This window comes from Vanellus vanellus (genome assembly GCF_965231255.1).
Source record: "Vanellus vanellus genome assembly, chromosome: 2".
Classification (NCBI taxonomy): Eukaryota; Metazoa; Chordata; class Aves; order Charadriiformes; family Charadriidae; genus Vanellus; species Vanellus vanellus.
In genome coordinates this window covers 50667341-50690092 of record NC_138906.1, presented here as the reverse complement: position 1 = coordinate 50690092, position 22752 = coordinate 50667341, and the positions used below count along the sequence as shown (strand labels likewise).

The 22752-nt window shown below is 39.9% G+C and overlaps 1 protein-coding gene across 1 annotated transcript in view; it reads right to left on the bottom strand.

Moving 5' to 3' along the window:
* Positions 1 to 22752, bottom strand: part of TNS3 (tensin 3) — a 125950-nt gene that overhangs the window by 2434 nt on the left and 100764 nt on the right. The window contains exons 17-24 of the mRNA XM_082479079.1: positions 19565 to 19736; positions 16575 to 17218; positions 15850 to 15936; positions 13144 to 13275; positions 9811 to 9906; positions 7298 to 7375; positions 5530 to 5607; positions 802 to 970 (exon numbers count right to left, since the gene is read on the bottom strand). Coding sequence (XP_082335205.1) covers positions 802 to 970; positions 5530 to 5607; positions 7298 to 7375; positions 9811 to 9906; positions 13144 to 13275; positions 15850 to 15936; positions 16575 to 17218; positions 19565 to 19736 — 1456 coding nt within the window. The remainder of the gene's footprint in view (positions 1 to 801; positions 971 to 5529; positions 5608 to 7297; positions 7376 to 9810; positions 9907 to 13143; positions 13276 to 15849; positions 15937 to 16574; positions 17219 to 19564; positions 19737 to 22752) is intronic.

Below are 22752 nucleotides of genomic sequence, written 5' to 3'. Positions count from 1 at the left end.
CTTCAAGCAAATAAATCCATATTTAGAATAGTAATGTCAAGTTTTTGAACCAAAAGAAAACTGACCCTCAAGCTAAGAAAAAGAACTAGAAGAATAAAATGGATTTTTTCTAAAAACTGTCCACTTGGATACTGTCAGTGGCAAATGCAACTTTTGGAACTTGTGAATAATTTAATTATATCAAGTTTCAAAATATAAGCACTCCTAGGCATTATAATTTAAGGTTTTGCCCTTGATCTGCTATAAATACTTGCAGACCCCATGAAATAAAGAAGTCTGCCACTTTATTTTAAACCTATAATGAATTCCTGTTGTCCCTCCTTTGTTATTCAGTTTTCAAATCTCAAAACTTTGTAATATCCTTAATAGCATTCAGTACAAAGGAAATATAAACTAACTTTTTATTGTAGTATTTTACAGGCTACCCAAAGCACTATTTCAAATATTGGAGATTCACAGTGTCTGCAAAGGCCAACTCTGTTCAGTGATACTGGTGAAAGATACCATGAAGATAAATTATTTCATTAAATAGTTTGAATATCAAATGCTGGCAAAGCCATTACTTACCCTTTCTATAAGAAATAACAACAGTGCAAAAATGCCATGGCAAAGTGACCTTCCAGAGGTAAAAGGTGCCATGTGGAAGTAATGTCCATAGCTTAAAACATTCACTCTCCAGTTCTGCAGACAGCTCACAATCCTATTATCCTCTGAGACACAGACTGCAGAACGTAACTAGGAAAATCAAATACACAGCAGCCAACACTTGTTGGGGACAAGACTGGCTATTCTTGTGCTTACTTTCTTTGATTATCTGTCAACGTGATTCCCTGTGCAGACACCTTGAAATGGACAATGGTTGAGATGGGAGAAGGATCTTGTATCAGAGTTAGGCTCAAGGCTTTCTGTACTGCCTGGTAGCCCGTAAGGGACTCCATCTCCACCGAGTTCAGGTACCAAACGTTACATGCTGTAATGAAAGAAGGGAAAGACTTTGAGAGGTCATTACCCAAGAGCAAGCAAACAGTTATCTTCCGAACAAAAGCAAACAAAAAAACTTTTCCATCTTTGTAAAGCAAACAGGGAAGGCTGGCAGCAAACTACCAAACTTGTACCTTGTACCACTGTTTCATAGTTTTAACACTATAATTTTGGAGGTCATAGGCCTTTTCTGTCCCTTTGATTTTAATACCTTTATATTTAAGCCAATGACTGTATCTATTACCCAAAGACCCTGAAATTTAAACAAATACAAGACAGCAGCAGCAGAGAGAGAGGCCACTCATAGGTACTACTACAGCAGAGGTATTCCTGAGGGGAAAGAATACGGATATTTCGCGTTTAAGTTCAATTACAGCAGCCAATAAAAAAAATACACATTTTTGCAGAATATGTTCACACATTTTACTCTTTCAAATGGTATTTAAGCTATATTCAAAGGAAACCATTCACTTGTTTGGCAAGACAAGAATGTTTTCACCCCACAAAGGATTGAGGGTTGCTGCAAAGCTCACTTCTCATGAATTCCATACTTGTTCATATGTTTAGCGATTTTAGGGCAAACAAAACAACTTGCACATTGAGAAAAATTACTGACATGTATTTTAAGGTCTATTCTTTACCTCAGCATGCACTTACTTTTAAAAGCCCTAGTCCTCTCCTAGAAATATTAGTAACTTCTGAAGTAGCTCTATAAAATAGAATCTAATTGGCTTCTAAGGCTACCCAACAGTTAAATTTTTTACCTGATCTCATATCAAAACTGCAGTGAGCACTAGGAAAATAAGTATTACTATTATATAGCATTATATAGTAGTACTATAGTACTGTATAATACTACATAGTAATACATGGTAACAGTGTCATATGACATCATACTCAATTATTACTATTATGCAGTATTAATAGAATTATTCACATGCTTAAATACTTTGGTATTGTGGTATAAAGTCAAATTTACAAAGCAGATTAAGAACATTTTTGAAACTGAAAAGCCCTTTTAGTCTTATTCTACAGCACAAGCAAGAATGATTAAACACATCCATAGCTGAACACCGGTATCAACAGATTTTGTGTTTTGGTAAACACATTTGTGCAGGTATCCAGGACAGAATTTACAACTCTGGCAGCTGACACATGCAAGTTACCATGCTAATATTTCATTTGTTTATCAGTTCAGCTTGGCTTGCCAACCTTACTATGAAAGCAAAGATTAAATTTAAACTAATTCATTTATGAATTTTTATTTATTCTCTTTTCATATGGCTATTCTGTAATCTGACTAAAGATTTCTCCTACGACTATCTACATAAAATAAACAGCTAGACATTGACACTTTCAAAACAACAAGCAATCATACAGTTAAAGACTGCATAAGCGTAAGTTTGATTCCAGCATGATGATCAGCCCAATAACTTCAAGCTCTGGAGTCTGTTAGTGAAAGAAGGGATCCAGAGATTTGATTTGTTTGGTTTGTAAGTGTAAAATTTCCCAATATATTTGTACATTGGTGTGATAATTCCAATAACCATTCAATAACTTCAAGGTTATTGAATCAATTACTATACCATTCATGCAGAGAAGGATGATGAAGGGCAAGTTCAATGAGGCCTTCCTCACTGAACAGCTTTCTGTCACCTCTATGCAAAATTTTAAGTAACATTCCAAACCATAAGCTCTCCTCATATCATTACTCTGTATATTTGGTACAGATCTAAAGCTCTTCATTATCCCATGAGCCTTTCCCACCACAGAAAGCTTGCCTTGTTTCACAGTCACACTCCACCACTTCTGAGACACAGATGAAAGGTTTCCCTTCCTCTTCTGCCACACATTGCATTGGTGTCAACAGACTGTGTTCCGTTTTATTTTCTAAATGAAACAGCCAAGCATTTTGTCTAGATTGCCCTCAATGTGATAGTTCAAAAGCAGTCGCCAAATACAGTAGATTCCTTTACTTCTGTAGCACAAAAAATAATATATGGAACCTTCTTCAAAAGTTTTGGAAAGTGTAAAAAGATCAGCTTAAAAAGGAGATTATAGGAAAGGAAAGGTAATGAGAAAGGCTGAAAGATTTCTCATTTAAGAACATGATGCATGGTCTGATGTGGTATCAAATGACAGCAATGCCACAGAAACCATACTCAAGGCTAGAACAAAAGGAAGACATCTGTGTCTTTCGTGCAGTGCCGCTGCCCTGCAATGCTGCTGCTCTCATCGTCTACAGGTGGCATTTTGTAGTCATGTCCACACTACCACCAACAGCTACACAATGTGGCCATTTTCAGTAGCCTCTGCTATTTTGAGACTAGGAACATGCTTTGTTCAGAATCCTTAGTCCCTTCACTGTATTAGTGGAAACAAATATGAAAAACTGGGATTTATTTGGGGCAGAACATTTTGCTGCCAAACAGGAAGGTTAATAAAGCAAGGTCTGTTCTAGGGAAAAGCCACTTCTCTGTATCGTTTCTAGTTTTCAATTGTCACTCTTTAGGAAGCAAAGGATTTCTGGTCAGCTTCTGCATTTAGATAATGTAATTGTAAATGCTCATTAGGTTTTTCAGACAGCTATAAAAATGATCATTCTAGGAAAACACATCTTCATTTTTTTGCTTGTGGAGTGGGAGAACAGTGGGGTAAAGCAGGGCAGGGAAAAAGTGCATCTGCTTTGAGTAAACTGCAGGTGCTCACACAAGCTCAGATAGTTGGAAAAGAAACAATTTACGTGTTCTGCATCTGCACTTCAGTGTTGAACTCCACAACCTGAATGTCTCTCTGACTAGAGAGGGACTTCTGAAACATGGAAAATCAGTGACGAATGACGTATCAAGAAAAAAAAAAAAAACAACTCTGAGAATCTCTCCTAGCTAATTTATCTATTCAGGTTCCGAACCCTTGTTTAAAAACAAAAACAACAACAACAGAACAGGGAAAACCCAAATGTACTAAGCTCCCTAAATGATCCATGATGCAACAGCCCTCAGAAGAAGCTATATGACTACTGCCCCAACTGAAGTAAGAATTATTTCTTTTTCTTTGAAAAGCATTGCCTCAGCAAGAAGAAACTAATATTTTTCACAAGACAACACATGACCCTTTTGCTGGGTTTTCAAGAGGGAAAGTTCTACAAAAATTCACTCTACTCCTTTTTTCCCCCTGTTGGCCACAACAAACACCACCAGCACTGGCAGACAGAAAGACCAACCAACACGTGCTTACTCCTGGCACAGCCTCGCAAAGGCCTGCTATTGCCTCAGCCACACATTCCTCCTTGATTACAGCACTCAAAGTGGTACTTCAAATTTTTAAGTCAAAGCAGATTGCCCCACAAGCAAGCAGCAACGCTCTCCAGCTTGGCAACTGACCCCTTCAGAAGTGCCCTAAAACGGGTAAAGGCAATGAGGCAGCATTATAAGGATAAAAGCATGCTTGGCTGCAACGTTTTTGCTTGCAGCTCCAGTGGCAGGCTAAACTCAAAGGAGAGTGGCAAATGTAGTGTAGTCTCCTGCTCTAATGGGACTAACCGGTGGACAGGCAGATCCTGGAGAGAATTGACAGCAGCCTGAAAACAAGGGACCATGGGAGGGCCTGGACAGGATCCCCTAGGCATGCCCACTGTACAGTGAAATACCACATTGGCTGCATTTCTACTAAGGACAGTATTAAGGTTACAAAGGGGTACTCAGAGCACCATGGTTAGGCTTGGTTTAGGGCACCACCACACTTTTCAGACAGGCTATTTCACTAGCTGTCTCTGGGTCAGCTGCACACAAACAAAGCAGATAAGAAGCAGAGCATGTTTCTACACAGCTGCTGCAAATACCTCTATTTGAGGGCGATACAGACGGTACCAATGCATAGCATCACATCATTTGGAAGGAATCTTGTCAGGGTTATTCTGTCACATTAATGAACTCACAGTAACAACTTAACTTGCCAGAATGGGTGCTGCAGTATGCATGAGAATCCATAAAACAGCATCCAATGGAAAAGACACTGGACATTTCCTAACAACATGGAGCATCAAGCGAAACACGGGGCAATTTTTTTTTTTAATTTTTCTTTTTTTTTCAGATTGTTGGGATGGGAAGCATTTTCCAGTGGTATGGATCCCTATGCTGAGAATTTAACCCTACTGAACACTTTCCTTAGTTGCCTTTTGCAGACCTCAGACATAGTTCATGAACCTCTGCAACCACAGGTTGAAATATCTTCTCTAAGTTCATCAGTTATGAAAGCAATGTCACTGCTTAAAAATTACTGTGCTGGAACCAACATATGTGTACTTCATATTCTCATAGGAGACATGACTGGAAAGCAAACAAAGGGTTGTAGAACCTAGGAGCTGGTTGCAGAAAACAGAAAGAACTTGGTACATATCCTCACAGTGCCCTTTACACTTCTACACAGTGCTCTAAATTTAACTGCTCCCTTTAAACATCCTTCAGCCCAGTCTAAGCTTCAGCTGCTCCCGGCCTGTAAGATACAAAATTTGGTGACAGTCAAATGCAAGGAAAATGTTTAACAGACCTGCACCCTGTTTGAGAAGCTCCGCTGCTGAGTTTGCAGCAGTTTGTGGAGAAGTTTCTGCTATCTCATCCAAGGGATCTGCAAACAGAAAACACTGTCCATGTCTTGTCTGGACTTGAATCAACAAATCAAGGCACATGGTCAAGTACGAGTTTAGCTTTTGTAACTGTGATCTCATCTACTGGACAACTCTTGGCTAGAAATATGAAACAATCTTGTATCTGCAACTATAGTCATTCATGTGGGTTTTGTGCTGCATCAGTTTTTTTGCCTCCAGTGCTGCAGGAGGGATGCTCAACCTTTATTTTCTGACAGTAAAAGACATAACTACATAGCATATGCTGCAGGGACACATATCACAGTAAAACAATACCAATAGCTATATTCCCTCACTACCTCAAAATTTTTTTAAACAATGCAATTTCAATTACCTCATTTAATTTGTAAAATTTACACTAATTTATGTGTGAAGACCTTGTGTTTCTACAATGAAATCAATTAATTGTACTTTGATTCAGAAGATGACAACATAATCCTTCTTTCTTCATACTTAAGTAGAAAACAAACATCTGAATTATTAAAGACAGCAGTGGAATGTTTGCTTCCCCATCTTCTGTTAAAATTAGCGAGAAAACTGTCCGTCAGTATGTTATTTCAGTTATAGAAATACATGTAAAAAGATCTCACTGGTGTATTAAACATGACGCATGCTGTCTTTGAATACATTCAAATGAGGAAGAGAGCAGTAATACAGTGTTTAACAGTATTCACATGTTTAGAGATATCCATAGTCTATGCACTGTGTCCAGAATCATTAACCACAGAAGATCATCTTAAAATGTGTAATCATATTGGATTCAAAAATAAATCCAAAATATAATTTCACTGCGGTATGTTTATTCAGGACACAGCAAATGTTTGTCCTGCACCTCTGCCAGAACAGAAGGAGCTTTCCATTTTAGGTGAGGAGGATAAGGAGAACAAGCCCACCTACCACATTGGTTTGCCATATAAAGAGATCTCTGGTCACATCTACCATAGCATGTTTTTGTGCTAACATGGTTTCATTAATGTATTTGCATAATTCAAATGCTGTGTTTGAACACTGACATATGGCCTTTAACAAAAGTTTAAAGAGTTCAGTAGAAAACCACAAGAATGTTTAACATTTCAATAATACATCTGGTGTTAACTTCGCGTGGGAGAGTAACAGACAACTGAATTATGGGCAAGTATAGCTACATTTTGCTGTTGTCTTAGAGTCGTTTATGGAATCACCATAACCAAAATCAGAATTACAGTCCCATGATGCAACACAGGCTTTTTGATCCTTTACTTAAACAATATTTGGACCTGTGTAAGCTGCTACTTCCTTCCTTCCAGTGTCACACTCAGGCACCTTCTGTTCTTTACCTACTTGCCTTCCCTAAAGCCCTTTTGTCACCCAGACCTTACATCAAACCATACATGGGCATAATTTTATGTTTGAGAAGTACATTTGTCTTCCTACATGCTAAGATTACTGTGCAGATTTCCATGACGCCTATATGTTTATGACCGGAATATTACTAGAATACTATTGTGCTCACAACTACAGGTTGGATAATAGCCATCAACATTACTGAAGAACCTCTTTTAAAACACAGCTTCCTTCTCTGTGTATTCTTGCTTAATTCTCGACTTGTGACATGTTCACCTGCCTTCAGACCCTGGCACTTTGAAGCAGCGTTTGGCTGGGTATATCTCTTCTGTACTTTAACAAGCATACCTCTGTCTGGGATCAGGAGCTTGCAGGGCAATGCCAGTGGAGTGATGGAATGCTGATACACAAGAGCTGTCAAACTCCCTGTAGTCAGAAGAGTAACAAGAGATGCACAGTTAAGTTGGTGGACAACAGTTATGCTTAACAGTTATGTTGGCTCTCAAGTATTTTATAGACCAGGGGGCCTCCCCACATTGTCCTCTAAAAAAAAATTCTCTTGGCACCTAAGCCAAGACTTTCTTTGGTCAACTTTAGTGTATTCATGTTTCCCAACACTGTACCAGTTAGATGTACTTGAACTCATTAATCACAATCATACACTCTCTTTCCCTAATACTAACCTAAATGGCCTTGCTTCAAATGGAGAAAGAACAAAAATAACAAAAACAGTAACATATGGAAGTCAGTAAATTCCTTTCAATGCTCTTAACTTCTGATACATTAAATGTAGTAAAATATTACAAAGATGGTAATAGAACAAGGGGTCAACACTATGTGATGAGGCAGAGAAAGAGCGAGGAGTTCTGCCTCCTGGCCACCTAGTCTCCACTGTCTAGTGCTTTGTCTACACACACCTCTTGTTTCTGCTTTTAAAAGTATAAAAGATGATCTAGATAAAAACTTCTCTATTCAATATGGCAGTGATGTGTGTTGCATTCTCTATTATTCTTCTTTTCTATTCAAAGGCACTTTTGTCATTTGGACTTGGAGTAATTAAAATAATTAAACATTAGTCATCCTTAACATTAGCATGTCAGACTATAAGGAGTGAGAGGAAGGTGTAATATTCATCATTCTGTTTGTACCAAATGCCATCCTTTGATCCCATTTACTAACAAACATTGAACATTATAACCATGTACTTGAGAAAAATCACAGTTCAACCAAAACCAACCTCATTTTTAGAGCCCATCAAAAATTTCTTTGAAATGGAAAGATGACCCAATTCTACAAGGGTCTTACAGAAACAGAAAGACCAACTGATACTATGAGTCCTTCATTGTCTTATCCATACAACCATGTGATTGTGCTTGCCCACCTACTTAGCAAAGCAGTTTTGAGGCTGTATACATTGAAAGATTAGGAGATGCTCAAACTAAATGATTAGTAGGGCTACATATGTGCCATAAACAGGTACTTCAAGATCAAGGTAGGACTAGGCTAAAAATTCTTAATTGAAATAAGTCTCACGCCAAACACTGAAAAAAATTCAATCCACCTTTACTTCAAATAGGATTTGTCATTTTACACTTGTTCATTTTATGACACATGAGCCTTTAACAGGTGCACTGGGTGTATATGACAAGGCTGGTAGCAGGGGGTGAGAGAACTGCAGGGTGACCTCTGTGGGAAGAGGCCAGGGGCTGCCCCATGCCGGACACAGCCGGCTCCAGCAGACCCACTGCAGGGCACCACCGAGCCATGGGTGAGATGTCTCTGGGAAAGCATATGTAAGAAAGGGCAGAAAAGGCTGCACAGAGACAAAAAGAGAACAAAAAGGTGAGACACAGCAAAGGGAACACCATGGTCAGAGCAGGAGGAGGAGGAGGTGCTCCAGACACTCAAGGTGACATCCCCTAATCTGCAGCCTGTGGAGGACCTCACATTGGAACAGACAGATGTTTCCTGAAGGAACTGTGGCCCACAGAAAGCGCATGCTGAAATGGATTTTTTTTCCTGAAGTATGGCAGCCCATGGGGAAAGCCCACACCTCAGCAGGGAAAAAGTGGGAGAGGGATGGAGCAGCGGAGAGAATTTTGTAATGACCATTGCCCCCCTCCCCCTCCTGCACTGGCTGTGGTGGGGGTGAGGAGTTGGGGGGGAAGCAGTGAAGTTGATCTGGGAAAAGGGGAAGGAAAAATGTTATTTTAATGTTTGTCTTTGTTTCTCACTACCTGAATATCGATTTTAATTAAAAAAAATAAAAAGATTTAAAAAATAAAATTTATTTTCCCCAAGTTGAGTCTCTTTTGGCCACAGCAGTAACTGGTTAACAACCTCCCTGTCTTTATCTCGACCCATGAGCTTTCTTATCCTATTTTCCCCTCCTGCCCCACTGAGAAGGGCAAATGAGTGAGCAGCTAGGTAGGTGTTTGGCTGTTTGCCACAAAAGGTAATACGCTTTCATCATATTACATTAGGTAGGCTGATGTGAACGTCCCACTCTGGTGACATTTTAGCCAGTTAGTATACAGTATAAATATAGCACAGGACAAAAAAAGGCAAAGGTCCTGAATCAATAAGGCCTGTAAAAGTCATCTAGCACAGCTGTCTGCAGTGGCATTGGTAGTGGCAAACTTGACCAATTGAAGCTTGGTCATGTGCATCTGTGCTAGAGTGCCCTGCACATATACTTAAGGTAAATGCATACAAGGCTTCTATAACCTTAAAATTTCCTACAGAAATCATCAGGACTCTCAAAGCATTCTCACATTTGCACTGCATCCAAGTCTATAAAACTGCTCTGGCAAATGCAAACTGTTTCCATTTTCTGTGTCCCTGTGATGCATAGTACTTACCAAAATATGGTTCATTTGGGCATCCCTTCAAGCGCACCCCCTTGTGAGTGCATTCAATCAGAAAATGCCTTACAAGTTCATTTGACAAATCTCCAACTGTGTGGAAAAAGAAAAAGAAAGCTCATGAAGAGAAGCAAGGAACAGACAACAGTCTCACAAATTAGCAGGTCTTTATGAAGCAGTTTTCCACAACACCACCAAATGTTTTACATACAGCATGCAAAGAATACATTAGACCTGCTCTGCTGCAAGGTTACAAGCTGTTGTAAAAAGAACATTTTGCAGAAAACAAACAAGCGAATAGCTCACTTTAGACAACCAGAGGAAAAGGTTTTATAATTGTAAGTGACTGACATCCAAATATATACTGGTGTCCAAAATGCCCAAGCATGGTCCCAACTACAGACAGGAACAGAAATTTTGAAAATGAAGGGTTGGAAATTCTGATGCACTTGCCCATTAGAAGAACTTGCATCCAAGGGATGACAAGGGAGTAAAAGCATGATAAAACGCTCAGATTTCTAGTGATAGTTTAATCTTTTCCAGATCAAAACAATAGAAGATTTAGCTACGCAAATGTAATGATTCCAAGTCTTTCAGTGAATTTTTAATTTTTAAAATGTTTGCAGTTTTATGCTAAATCTTTGCTCCTGAAACTAACCCACTACATGAAACACTCAGGTTTCATCATATTTTTAATGACAGTTTTTATCTCTCAGGAACCTAAGACACACCAAAATTGTTAAGTTGGATGTAATGAGGAAATTCAAAGTCCAAGAGGCATATAAAAATTCCTTTGAGATTTAGCATTCTTTTAAACATATACATACATATGCACACATATAATTAAAACAACTTCATTTCTTGAAAAACTGGTTCACAGTATTTCACATCTGACTACAAACTGAATCTCTCTCCAAGTAATTAGAGGGTTGTTTCATAGTAATGGGACAAAGCTACCCAACCATTCAAACCCTAACAAAAGAGACACAAACACAAATGCTCCCTTCGACTCTGATCTATCAGCCACAGTCCAGGGAACACATGACATAGAATCATTAGAAGAACTTGAATTTCTGCCCGGCAGAATTCTAAGTTGCTGAGGTTGGAAGGAACCTTTAAGATCATCAAGTCCAACCATTAACCTACCCTGACAAAATAACACTTCTAAACCATGTCCCTAGGTACCACATCTACCCTTTTTTTAAACACCTCCAGGGATGGTGAATTCACCATCTCCCTGGGCAGCCTATTCCAATGTTTAATAACCCTTTCAGTGAAAAAGTGTTTCCTAATATTCTATCTAAACCTCCCCTGACATAACTTGAACCCATTTCCTCTTGTCCTATCACTTGTCACCAGGGAGAAGAGGTCAGCTCCCATCTCTCTAAAACCTCCTTTCAGGTAGTTGTAGAGGGTGATAAGGTCTCCTCTTCTCCAGGCTAAACAACCCCAGTTCCCTCAGTCGTTCCTCATAAGATTTGTCCTCCAGACCCTTCACCAGCTTTGTAGCCCTTCTCTGGACACGCTCTAAAACTTCACTGTCCTTCTTGTAGTGAGGGGCCCAAAACTGAATGCAGTACTCGAGATGGGGCCTCACCAGTGCCGAGTACAGGGGGATGATCACTTCCCTAGTCCTGCTCACCACACTATTCCTGATACAGGCCAGGATACTGTTGGCCTTCTTGGTCACCTGGGCACACTGCTGTCTCATATTCAGCCAGCTGTCCACCAACACCCCCTGGTCCTTTTCTGCCGAGCAGCTTTCAAGCCACTCCGCCCTAATCCCATAGTGCTGCATGGGGTTGTTGTGACCCAAGTGCAGGACCCGGCACTTGGCCTTGTTGAACCTCATACCATTGGTCTCGGCCCATCAGTCCAGTCTCCCATCAAGGGTTGACTTTCAGGCTAATACAGATGAACACATTAATCTGGACAGCAAAAACTTCGATACAAGCAAATATTGCAAAGATCACCTTTTCAAACAGCTTACTGTTTGCCGTTATGCTCTCACAATATTAAAAATAAGTGATTACAAGGGTATGTGGGAAGGGGAAGTCTGGAACAAGAAACCCCATGGGAGATTGAACAAATTTGTACCTTCTGGGATGGAACAGAGGGAACCAAAAAAGCCAAATATCACAGAGCGTGAAGTGGAAGAATGCTACAGTCTCGACTAAAATTTTCTCTTACTACCACTTGCCTGTGGTACAACTGAAATAAACTGGCTCTTAAAAGCTAGTAGCATTTGAACTTTCATGTCTTCTTGGTCTTCACTGGTCTGATGATAAAAAAACGCCTACAGCCACTCCCATTTGCCTCCTTGCTGTTGCTATCACCACACCAGTGCACCCCTGTTGTCTTCACTAAATAAGACATTGCAGTGGTTCTGCTGATGTTGCTTGGCAATAAAAGAAGGATTACATGGCAAATTTTTATTAGAAATTGGCTCAAGATTAAGCGTACAGAATTTGGAAGTGTTATTGTAATAGAGGTGGACTGCCAACCTTACCCCAGAATAAGCATGAAATCTTAAAAAAACCCCAAACAACCAACAGCCTGGTACCAACCAACCAAAACCAGACAAAACCATACTTCCATAAACACGACAGTAAGAATCACTGCTTTCCTATCATCTCAGTTGCTTACCTCACCAGGCAGCATGTACTAATGAAACATAATAAGCTTTGTAAAAGGAAAACAGCAGCAATGAAAACTACTCCACTACCCTTGCAGTAGCACAAATGGAGCCAAGAACACTACAGATACTGGCTGCTTAGTTTCCATACATTGATTAATGCTTTCTATATGTTCTTCTCATTTTACCCTTCATAACTATCAGGCACAAGTTATACATGGAGGCACCGGAGCTGGGAGAGTAGGTGTATTTCATCACTTCTTTTACACAGCTACCATCTTTCCTTGTGGAACCTCCTCAGATTTATATCTAAACCCAAGAACTGTCTCAAAACAAAAATATTCAACCTTCCAGCCAAGCAAAAGCTTTACGTGGTGGTATGCGGATCAAATGCTTCTGATTGCTAGGGAGGACCCATTACTGAGATGACACTGGTTTTCTATTAGGTTGATAAGGTACAATACATGCACAGCCATTATGAACATACATTTACAAGCCATGACGGTAAAGTACAACAGACATCTTATCCAGTCTCATTTAACAATGTACCAAATGGAGCCACAATGGAGCCACCAAATGGTGCAATTCAAGTTGCACTTCCCAGATGAGAGGAGATTCCTCCAGATTATTGCCCAGTAATAAGGACTTCCTACTGTGTATGGCTTGTTAAATAATAGACAGAGGGCATACAGTACCTTTCTTGTTTAACTGCAGCACAGAAGGAGGTGGTGTAGCAACCTTCATTGCTAGCCCATAGGCTCCCCGGAAAGAATGACTGTCTCGAACAATGAATGACCCAGGTTCCTTGTCCTTGAGAACAGCAATGGCTGCAAGGGATTCCGGGAAAGAGAGAGAAAAATAGTTCCAGAAAAATGCATAGACCCAAAAAGCACATAAGTGAGGAGACTAAAGCGAATAAAATCCTTTTCTCTGTCTCCATTGCTGTAGAACAGAATACAATAAAGCATATTTGGGGGATCTAAGTGGAAACATCTTGTGCAAATCTCACAGATACTTATTTCAAGAGAAGGCTGAAGTACAGATCCCTACTGATTTTTAAACTAAGAAGGACACGCAGGTCTCACCAGGATTCCTACAAGTAGTGCAAGAGCAAGTTGATTCCTGCTTACGTTTTGCCAACTTGTTAGAAGCATGACAGAGAGCACAGCCTGTAATTCCCAGGCTCACTACACAACACTGATTTTCTTTTCCTATGCAGTTTCAACAGGCAGAGCAGATATGTTTTCATCCACAACCAAGTTTCTGTCCTTGCAAAGCAGTCTCAATCTTACTACCTTTAAAGCAAGGGAAGGGATGTAAGTGAGTATTTGTTCTTTGACTGTCCAAGCATTAAAATATTTTACATATATACTCTGTGATCTCTACTGGAAGTGTGATATGAAGTCCTCCCCACATGGAACCATTTGCATGTAAACTGCTCTTGCTTTGCATGAGTCTACTGCAGACTTTGAAATCTAGTAGCCCAAAATATTAAACTCACTTTGAAAAAAGACAAAAGGCTCATCTAATGATTGATCTTAATTTGATTTTAATAAAACCTTAGTACTTTGCTTTTTTTTCCTTAAACATTATGGAAATACTTGTGTTTGTTTCCAGAATTTCTAACGATCAGCAAGCCTTCAAAGAAACCCTGGAAAAAGCCCAAATTTGACCCCAGAGTCCTTAACTGTTTGCATACACAGAACATGGAAATTATGCATATGGGGCATGAAGCCATATTTTGCAAGACCTGAGGATGATTACATCATAAACACACCCACACATATTTTTTTTTCCATGAAAAAAATAGTAGCAGAAAACTGGGAAAATACAGCTATAATTGTCTCTCCTGCTTAAGTGAATAAAGCAAATGAGTATATATTTTGCTCTATTCATCTGTCAGATGATGAAGAAAACAATTATTTTCACAATAACCTGTCACTTGTTGAGAGGAGGATAAATATATAAAACCCTGTAATTCAGCAGTACTTGTGTAACACTTCTAAATCCGCAGGGGGACAGCAATAATTTGTCCCAGAACCAGTCCATTAAGCACATGAAAAAAGAACAAGTGCTCCGCCTCCTCAGCAACAGTATCTTAAAATTGTTTTTAAAAGAAATTTTACTTGGTAGGGTGAAAAGAGGCATACTAAAGTTTGGGAAGATTTTATTTTCATTTGTTCCAGCAGCTACGTTTAAACTTCCTTTATGATCTACTCCCTCCTCTGGACTCGCATCAAGTCAGAATTTTTTTTTTTAATGTCTAAAGACTCAGTTCTCATTATGGGTGGGGAGCTGACAAAGGAAAGGGGACTGTAGTGAAAGGACCGGTAAAACATCATCCAAAGATGAATTAATGATCCGTTTTCTGTGATCCTTATTCTTCTGGGCTCATATTTACCACTACATTACAAGAGGCGTCCTCACCATTTGAGAAACTATGAACTAGCGAGACACAGCAATTCATCATTTGCCAATAGCTGAAGGCTATTTTGGTTTAGTGTGAAATTCTTTCCCAATGCAGAACTAATTTGTAATTCTTCCTTTTTGACAACTGCATTTTAAGAATCCCAGTTTAAAATCCTGTCATAACTCATTAAATACAATTCAGTATAGCTGAATATTAGATTATGGACACAAGGACTGTCAGCTCAATTGCATTTGCAAAGCACTCAGCGTGCTTTACTTATGCATTGTTGCAGGGACAAGGTAGAAGTTCGTATGTATACACTTTCACATACATAATAAAAGCTTTCTCCGTCTTATTCAATAATATATCTACATATAGATGTACTATATCTGTATTGTACAGATGCTGTTCCATGGGAGTGTTATTTCATGACCTTTAAGAAATAATCTATGTCACTTGCAGCTGACAATGAAATTCAAGCTACAGAATGACGGGTAGATAATAAAGCTTTTATGATGACTTTTAGCTAATGAATTATTCTCTGATACTTAGCACCTTTCAACCTTTTACCTGTGCAAGGAAAAACACATGGCTGGTATCATGCCAGAGCAGCACACTTCTACTCAAAAGGTTTCTGAAAGCAGACAGTTGTTTGCTATTGCATCACACATATCTGCTATTCCAAAACCTGGAGCTTTTCAGTAAAGTACATTTGCAGTAGCTACCACAAGCAGATTTAAATTACTTCGTAGTTAGTTCAGTTAGGCTAATAATTTGTCTGATTAACTGAGTATTTTTTACGGCCCTCCACTCCCAAATTCAGCCTTTGGACAAAAGAAATTAAGCGAGGTTGTCTGTGGCCTTTCTTGGTTTTATATTTCTGCTTGTATTTCTTTTAGAGATCAGGTATGCATCAAAAAAGTTTAAGGAGAATTCACCAACTAGCCTTTCTGTGAATGGATATGCCAGCATACATATCAGGTGATAATACCTTGTTCTCTTGAAATATCTGGCTTATACCAGAACTTGGATGTGTCCTGGACAAATTTCACGGTCACATGTTTATCAGTTGTGTTTTCTGTGAAATAAAAGGAAAAAAAAAAATCAAGGATTTTTTTAAATACAAAATTATTTTTTACTTTTCTTTCCAACTTCCAATCACCTTAATTCAAAAACCCCATGATTAGAAGGACAATTTAGAGAAACTCTAAACTGTTTTAGAACCAGCAAATACTGTAAACTAAGATTCTGAAAGCATTCTTGAAGTTTCATTTTGCAAAACCCATAACATATGAAAAACTCTTACATTTATAAAGCTGTATTAAATACAAAGCTTCTCACTGGGGTCCAGCGACTATACCTCTACATTTTTAACTATTCTTGACAGAAGTCTAGAAAGGTGCAGAGAGAAGCCAGCCCTTATGAAAAGAAGTTGGACTCCAAACGACTCGCTTGTGGTTTGGCAGTTCAAAAGGCAGACTGCCCTTGGCTGACGGAAGCAGAAAAGAAGCGCAGAAAGAATTCTGCAGCCTTGTTCTCTGAATAATACCAGTGCCAGTGAACTGGTGCCACTTACTGCAAATGTTCAAGTTCTCTACGTCATTTTCATTCAATTGCTTTTTTTTTTTCCCTCCCCACTTTTAAAATCCCCTAAATGCTTTTTATAAACTCATATAAAATCTAATGTATTTTGCATTTCTCTGATGCAGAACCTACCTGGCACTGGGGAAGTGCTTAACATTTTTGAGAAATCTGGGAGGACATTTGGGAAGGGGATGCTGACTGTGCTTCCACTGTGGGGGCTAGAGAAGCCACTGGAAGAAGGTGACACAGAGGTAAAGGAACGGTCGCCTTCTGAGGACCTCTTTTTCTCTGGAAGAGGCGGTTGAGCATGTAGGTTCCCTCCATGGTGCTGCTGAACCGCACTGTTCTGGCTATTGTGTCCAGAGGCCACTGTAAGAAAGTTTTGTGTCAAGAAGCTATTGTCCTCAGCATTTGCCACTGATGAGCTCATGGTTTTAGGAGAGATACTAGTATTGGCTATGAAAGTAGCTTGTGTCTCCTCTAGGGGGGAGCTACTGCCCCTGTTGCCCCCGCTGTAGCTTAGGTAGGCCCGGGCACTGCTACTGACAGCAGGTTCTTGCTGTGGCTCTGCTGGTGAGTTCTCCAGGCTGCTCAGGGTGACGACTTGCAGTCCTGGAGTTTGGAAATGAGACAAGAGAGAGACATCTTGCACGGCGTTTGAAAATTCAGAGGGCACAAGGTAACCTCCCGGTGGCCTGCTGTTTCCCATTGAAAGCTGGAGTGATGGGGAAGCTTTAGGGCTGCTTTCAAGCCAAGGATGTTCTGTTGCAGAAGAGCTGTCAAAAAAACCCCAAAATTAAACACAAAAATAAAACAACAGCCAAATCATTCCCTTAAAATGTCACTGTACAACCCATACTGCAACAATCATTGAAAGCAATGAATCACCTCACCCATGTCAATACCTGATGGTGCTCTTTGACAACATGCTGGACCTCATGATGCAGCTGGATCAAGGGATTCCAGCCCCACCCTGATCACTCATTTCTTCAGTGTAGGTCATTACTTTCTGCCTCATCTCACCCTCCACCTAGTCATGCTGACAGGACAGCTTCTGAGTTTGCACTGTAAACCAGGCCATCAAATTAATCATTTAAAAATACTCCTCCTTCCCCCGGCTTGACAGGGTTACTTTTAATATGAATAAATTCAGTGAGGCTGTTCACAGCATTGCTTTACATACAGTGCTTCTGGAGATCTCTACATGGTGAGCTGAAGTGCTACCTGGAAAAGACCAGTAGGAGGCAAGAATTTCTTAAGCCAAGGCTGGCATCAAACGTAGGCATTTATGGAAGAAAACTGACACTGCCACAGCAGTTCTTACATGCAGAGCCTCTTATGCTCATTAAAAAAAAAAAAAAAAGAAAAAAATAAATGGGCTACAGAGGTAATTGTGCACCATCACACAGTAAATTATTAACTATGATAAGAACACAGTTCACAAACCCCAACTCTTAGACCAGGTCCCTTTTAATACAATTTATATTAAAAAAGGAAGGGAGGCAGGTCCAGTGGTTAATTTATTTGATCATGGAATCATTTTGAATGATAGAATTAAATATTTCAACAGTAAATATATTTTTCTACTGGGTAGCAATTCTAACTGCTCAAGTGAATAATAACAAATATCCTTCTAAACAAGACAAACTAAGCTTCTGATTAAACCATGTGATAAATGTTTAAATTGTCTCTTTGCTTCTAAAAGCAAAATGGCCTTAGACTGCAGCTGGAAAACATTACCAGCAATATCAAATGTAGAGAGAACAAACTAATTGGGAGATGCAAAGGGAAAAGAGCTGACCTCAGATACATAAAAAAAGAAAGGATTTTTAATTAAAAGGGGACTGTGGAAATGCATACCAGTAGATTTTAACAGTTCAAAAGTAGAAGTGCCATAAAGAAATGCAAGGGAAGCAAATGTAAGAAGATATCATTGCAAGAAAAAAAACACCACAGCTGTAGCTATCTGCTAGATGAAATGAAAAATGACGAGAAAAATATTTAGAAAGAAGGGAACAAAATTTTCTAGATAAAGTTTGAAGTAGGAATGTAAACTTGATGACTACATTTCCTGATAAGGTTTTAATTCATATCCACTTATAATGAAATGTTACATTGCCTCCTCCTCAGAAAATACTAACATACTTTGTTCAGTCTTATGATTCAAATTCATAACCACAAAACAAAAACATTCTTTTACAGTCCAAGTATCGACTGAAAATGGAATCAATTAGATGGGAAGATAAATAAAAGATAAATAGATACTTGAAGTCCTCACTGAGAGTCTGACACACCAACCAACAGCATTCCAAACACTTACTCTGAAAAAGGAGCCAATTATCCAAGAACAAGAATAGGATAATTAGCCACAAAGGAATGTTGTTGCAGAGCGATAGGGAAGGAAACCTAATCAGCTGTAATTTAACACCTTATCTATTAAATAAATATAGGGCATAGCTAACAACTTTCATTGTCATGGTCTTCTGAACCTTCTAACAGTAACCTGGGACTCCCTGTTTGTTTGCTGTGTTTCCTGCTATTTCTCTTCTTACGCTGTAAGCTCCTTGGGACAAGGACGATTTTGTAAATTTATACTATTCAAACTCTGGTGCAGAGTCCTACATGTTTACCAAAATACAAATATGAAATAATAAAATGCTCAGCCTGCTAAGCAGTTGAAAGGAAGTCAGCTATTCGCTACCAAAAACAAATCCTCTGACATTTAACCTACTAGAAAAGCATGTACTGCAGTGAAAAGAGTGCTCCCTCTCTCTCATATACAATTATTCCAACAAGAAATTTCATTAAATGCTTTTCAGTAAAGCATTACAGAAGCTGGTTAAGCACACAGGAAAATATGTATGAGTTTGTGCTAGCACATAATAAAGTAAATAGACTACAAATTCCAATTTATTTTTGTATTCCTATTTATCTTAAAAGCTAATTGTGTCCCTGACATATAAATAACATCTGTGTATGTGGTAAATTCCAGCTGCTGTACAACATCATCATTAAATGTCACAGCCAAACCTGAAGTCCTTGGACAAATGCTCTGCAACGAAAATGCAAGCATAACATCTTGACTGGAAACTTAACAGTAAGGTAGGAGAATCTTTTCCTACCTTTCTCCTCCTGGGATAGGACTGTTAGTCGAAACAGTACATGAAGATGCAAAACAGCGCTGAAAGGAGGGATCTGTCTGCATGTTGGCCCTCAGCAAAGCAGGGTTAGTGCCCACAGTGCTGTCAGACATCACCATAGAGTGGTTAATGGCTTCTGTGTAACTTCGAGACTCTGCAGCAAAGGAAACAAAGTAAAAGGCAACTTAAAAAAAACAACTCACATTTTTATGGACCTTGTACTGAAGGAAGTATTTATAAAACAATCTGTTTTTCTCTTATGAGGACCATAAATAAGAGTTTTTATTTGTTTGACCAGTAACATTTTATTTTACAGCATTACATTGATTGCTGAAACCATCCAGCAGGACAAATGGCAGAGGGAATAAAGATCACAGAATTACAGCACTCAAATCAGTTCTCCAGGGCACATTCTCTAGCCGTAAAGATGAAAACAGACCCATCTGTTCCAAGTTGTTTTGCATTCCGTGGTCCACAGTGTTAATCAGATATATCTAGTCAAGTGCTGTCCTGCTTCCAGCAAGGACGGGGTTAATTTCCCCAAGGAGCCGGCAGGGGAGGCAGGTATTCCATCCCACATGATCCATGCCCAGCTATAAGAGGCGGTAGCCGGGCAGAGGGGGGCAGTCGCCACTCGGGGGCGGATCATGTCGGCGCGCTGCGCGGCGGTACGGTAATCGTGTTCTTATACTCCTTTATCGGTGTTATTGTTTTTCTTTCTTCTCCCCTTTGGGCTGTTCTGTTAAATTGCACTATTTCAACCCACGAGTTTTGCCTTTTTCTGCCGATTTTTCCCACGGCTGTGGGAGTCGAGCGAGCGGCTGTGTGGTTCTTTGTTGCTGGCTGAGGCCAAACCACGACAAGTGTCTTATGTGACTATACACACCATCAGTGTGCATGCACTTAAACAGCAAAGTGATAGAAAACTTGGAGTATTAATTCAGTCCGTTGCTGAATGGGGATCTGGTGGAAAATGACAAGGAAATTGCTGAGGTATTCAAAACCTTCTTCACCTCAGTCTTTACCAGTAAGACTTTGGGAATCTCAAGCTCCTGAGAACACAGAAACAATCTGGATCAAGGAAGACTTATCCTTGGTGGAGGAGGACCAAGCAAAGGAGCACTTAAACAAACTGGACATATGTAAGTCCATTGGGGCCTGGCCCACAAGAGCTGAGGAAGCTGGCTGACACCACTGCAAGGCCACTCTCAGTAATCTTTAAAAGGTCACAATGATTGGGAGAGAATCCTGACAACTGGAATGGAACAAGTGTCACTCCTATCTTCAAGAAGGACATGCAGGTTTGGCTAGCCTAACCTCAGTCTCTGGGAAAGTGATGCAGCAACTAACCCTGGAAATGATTTCCAGACACATAATGGAAAAGATGATTGAGCGTTGTCAACGTGGATTTATGAAGGGAAAATTATGCTTATCCACCCTGATAGCCTTCTTCAGTGAACTGACTAGCTTAGTGGCGAAGGGAGGAGCAGAGGATGTTACTTATCTTGACTTTAATAAGGCTTTTATCATGGTCTCCCATCACATCCTCATAAAGCTGACACAAAGCATGGGTTAGGTAAGTGGACAGTGAGGTGGACTGAAAACTGGCTGAATGGCTGGGCTCAGAGGCTTGTGATCAGCTGCACCAAGCCCACTAGGAAGCAAGTCACCACCATTATACCCCAGGGGTTGATACTGGGGCCAATACTGTTCAACACCTTCATTAACAACATGGATGATGCGATGAAGTTTCATCAGCAAGTCTGCAGACAAAAAAAACCTGTGAGAAGTGACTGATAAAACCAGATGGTTGTGCTGCTGTTTTGAAGTGGAAGAAATGGGCCAAGAGGCATCTCAGAAGTTCAACAAGGGGAAATGCAAACTCCTGCACCTGGGAAGGAATAATCCCAGGCACCAGTACATGCCGGGGGCCGACTGGCTGTAAGACAGTTCCGTAGAGAACGATGTGGAGGTTCTGGTGAACAGCAGCTGACCATGAGCCAGCAATGCAACCTCATGGCAAAGGTGGTCAACAGCATCCTAGGCTGCATCAGAAAGAGTTGCCAGCAGGTCAAGGGAGGTGATCCTTCTGCTCTGCTTTGCACCAGTGAGGCCACATCTGGAGCTCTGTCCCCATTTCTGGGCTCCCCAGTACAAGAGAGACATGGACTTGCTTGAGCAAGTCCAGCACAAGGCCATAAAGATGCCTGGAGCATGACTGGGACTGGAGCATCTTTCATAGGAGTAGGGGCTGAGAGAGCTGGTACTGTGCAGCCTGGAGAAGAGAAGGTTCAGGGGTATACTATCCCTATGTATAAATAAAACTGAAGGGAAGGAGTGAAGATGAGGTAGCCAGTCTTCTCTCACTCTTCTGCTTACATGAGGAGAAGTGGAAAGAACATGGGATTTAGTTACCAGTACAGCTACAGATTCCAGCTGTGGCTTTGTTCATACCACGCAGACAAAAAAGTAAAGCAACTGTAAAATCTTCTTTCCTAGCAGCTTGCAAATAGCATCAGAGTAATTGGTTTTTGATTCAAGTGTGGGCTCTGTTCAACTTAATTATATTGGACATAAATACTATGGAATATAGCTAAAATGGATGCATTTGGATGAGGGATAATGTAGATGCTATTACTGAAGAGCTTTATACAGGAACAGTTTAATCCCCTTCTTCACAGGTACATTTTAATAACCAGTCAAGCTCTAATGAGGATTACATTTAATTATTCTGGTATAGTCTAAAGCAATCCAACACTTATTCACACAAGCCCAGGTTCAAGGGCACTATTTTCTACCAGAGAAAAGGCCATGCACCTTTACCACAAGTGCCTGCACATCTGAATAGCTTCATACATCTGAATAGTTCCATTGACCTCAACACTTGCAGGACTGGAACCCAGTAAGCTGATCACAGACAAAACAATCTCTAGTTACTCTCTCTTGAGCAAATAGACTTCAAAAGATTGAGGGAGAAAAAAACCCACAAAAAAGTTACGGAACAATTCCAGTCCTACAGAGTTAAGATCATGTTAATCCATCTTCTCCATAACAAAATCTTTCTAATGTGAAAAGGAGGAAGGTTCTCACTATTTCTGTGAGTGCCACTGAAACAAGTCTAAATAAATCTTCTCCCTTCAACTCATTGCAGAGCCTGGCTCTGCTATTAT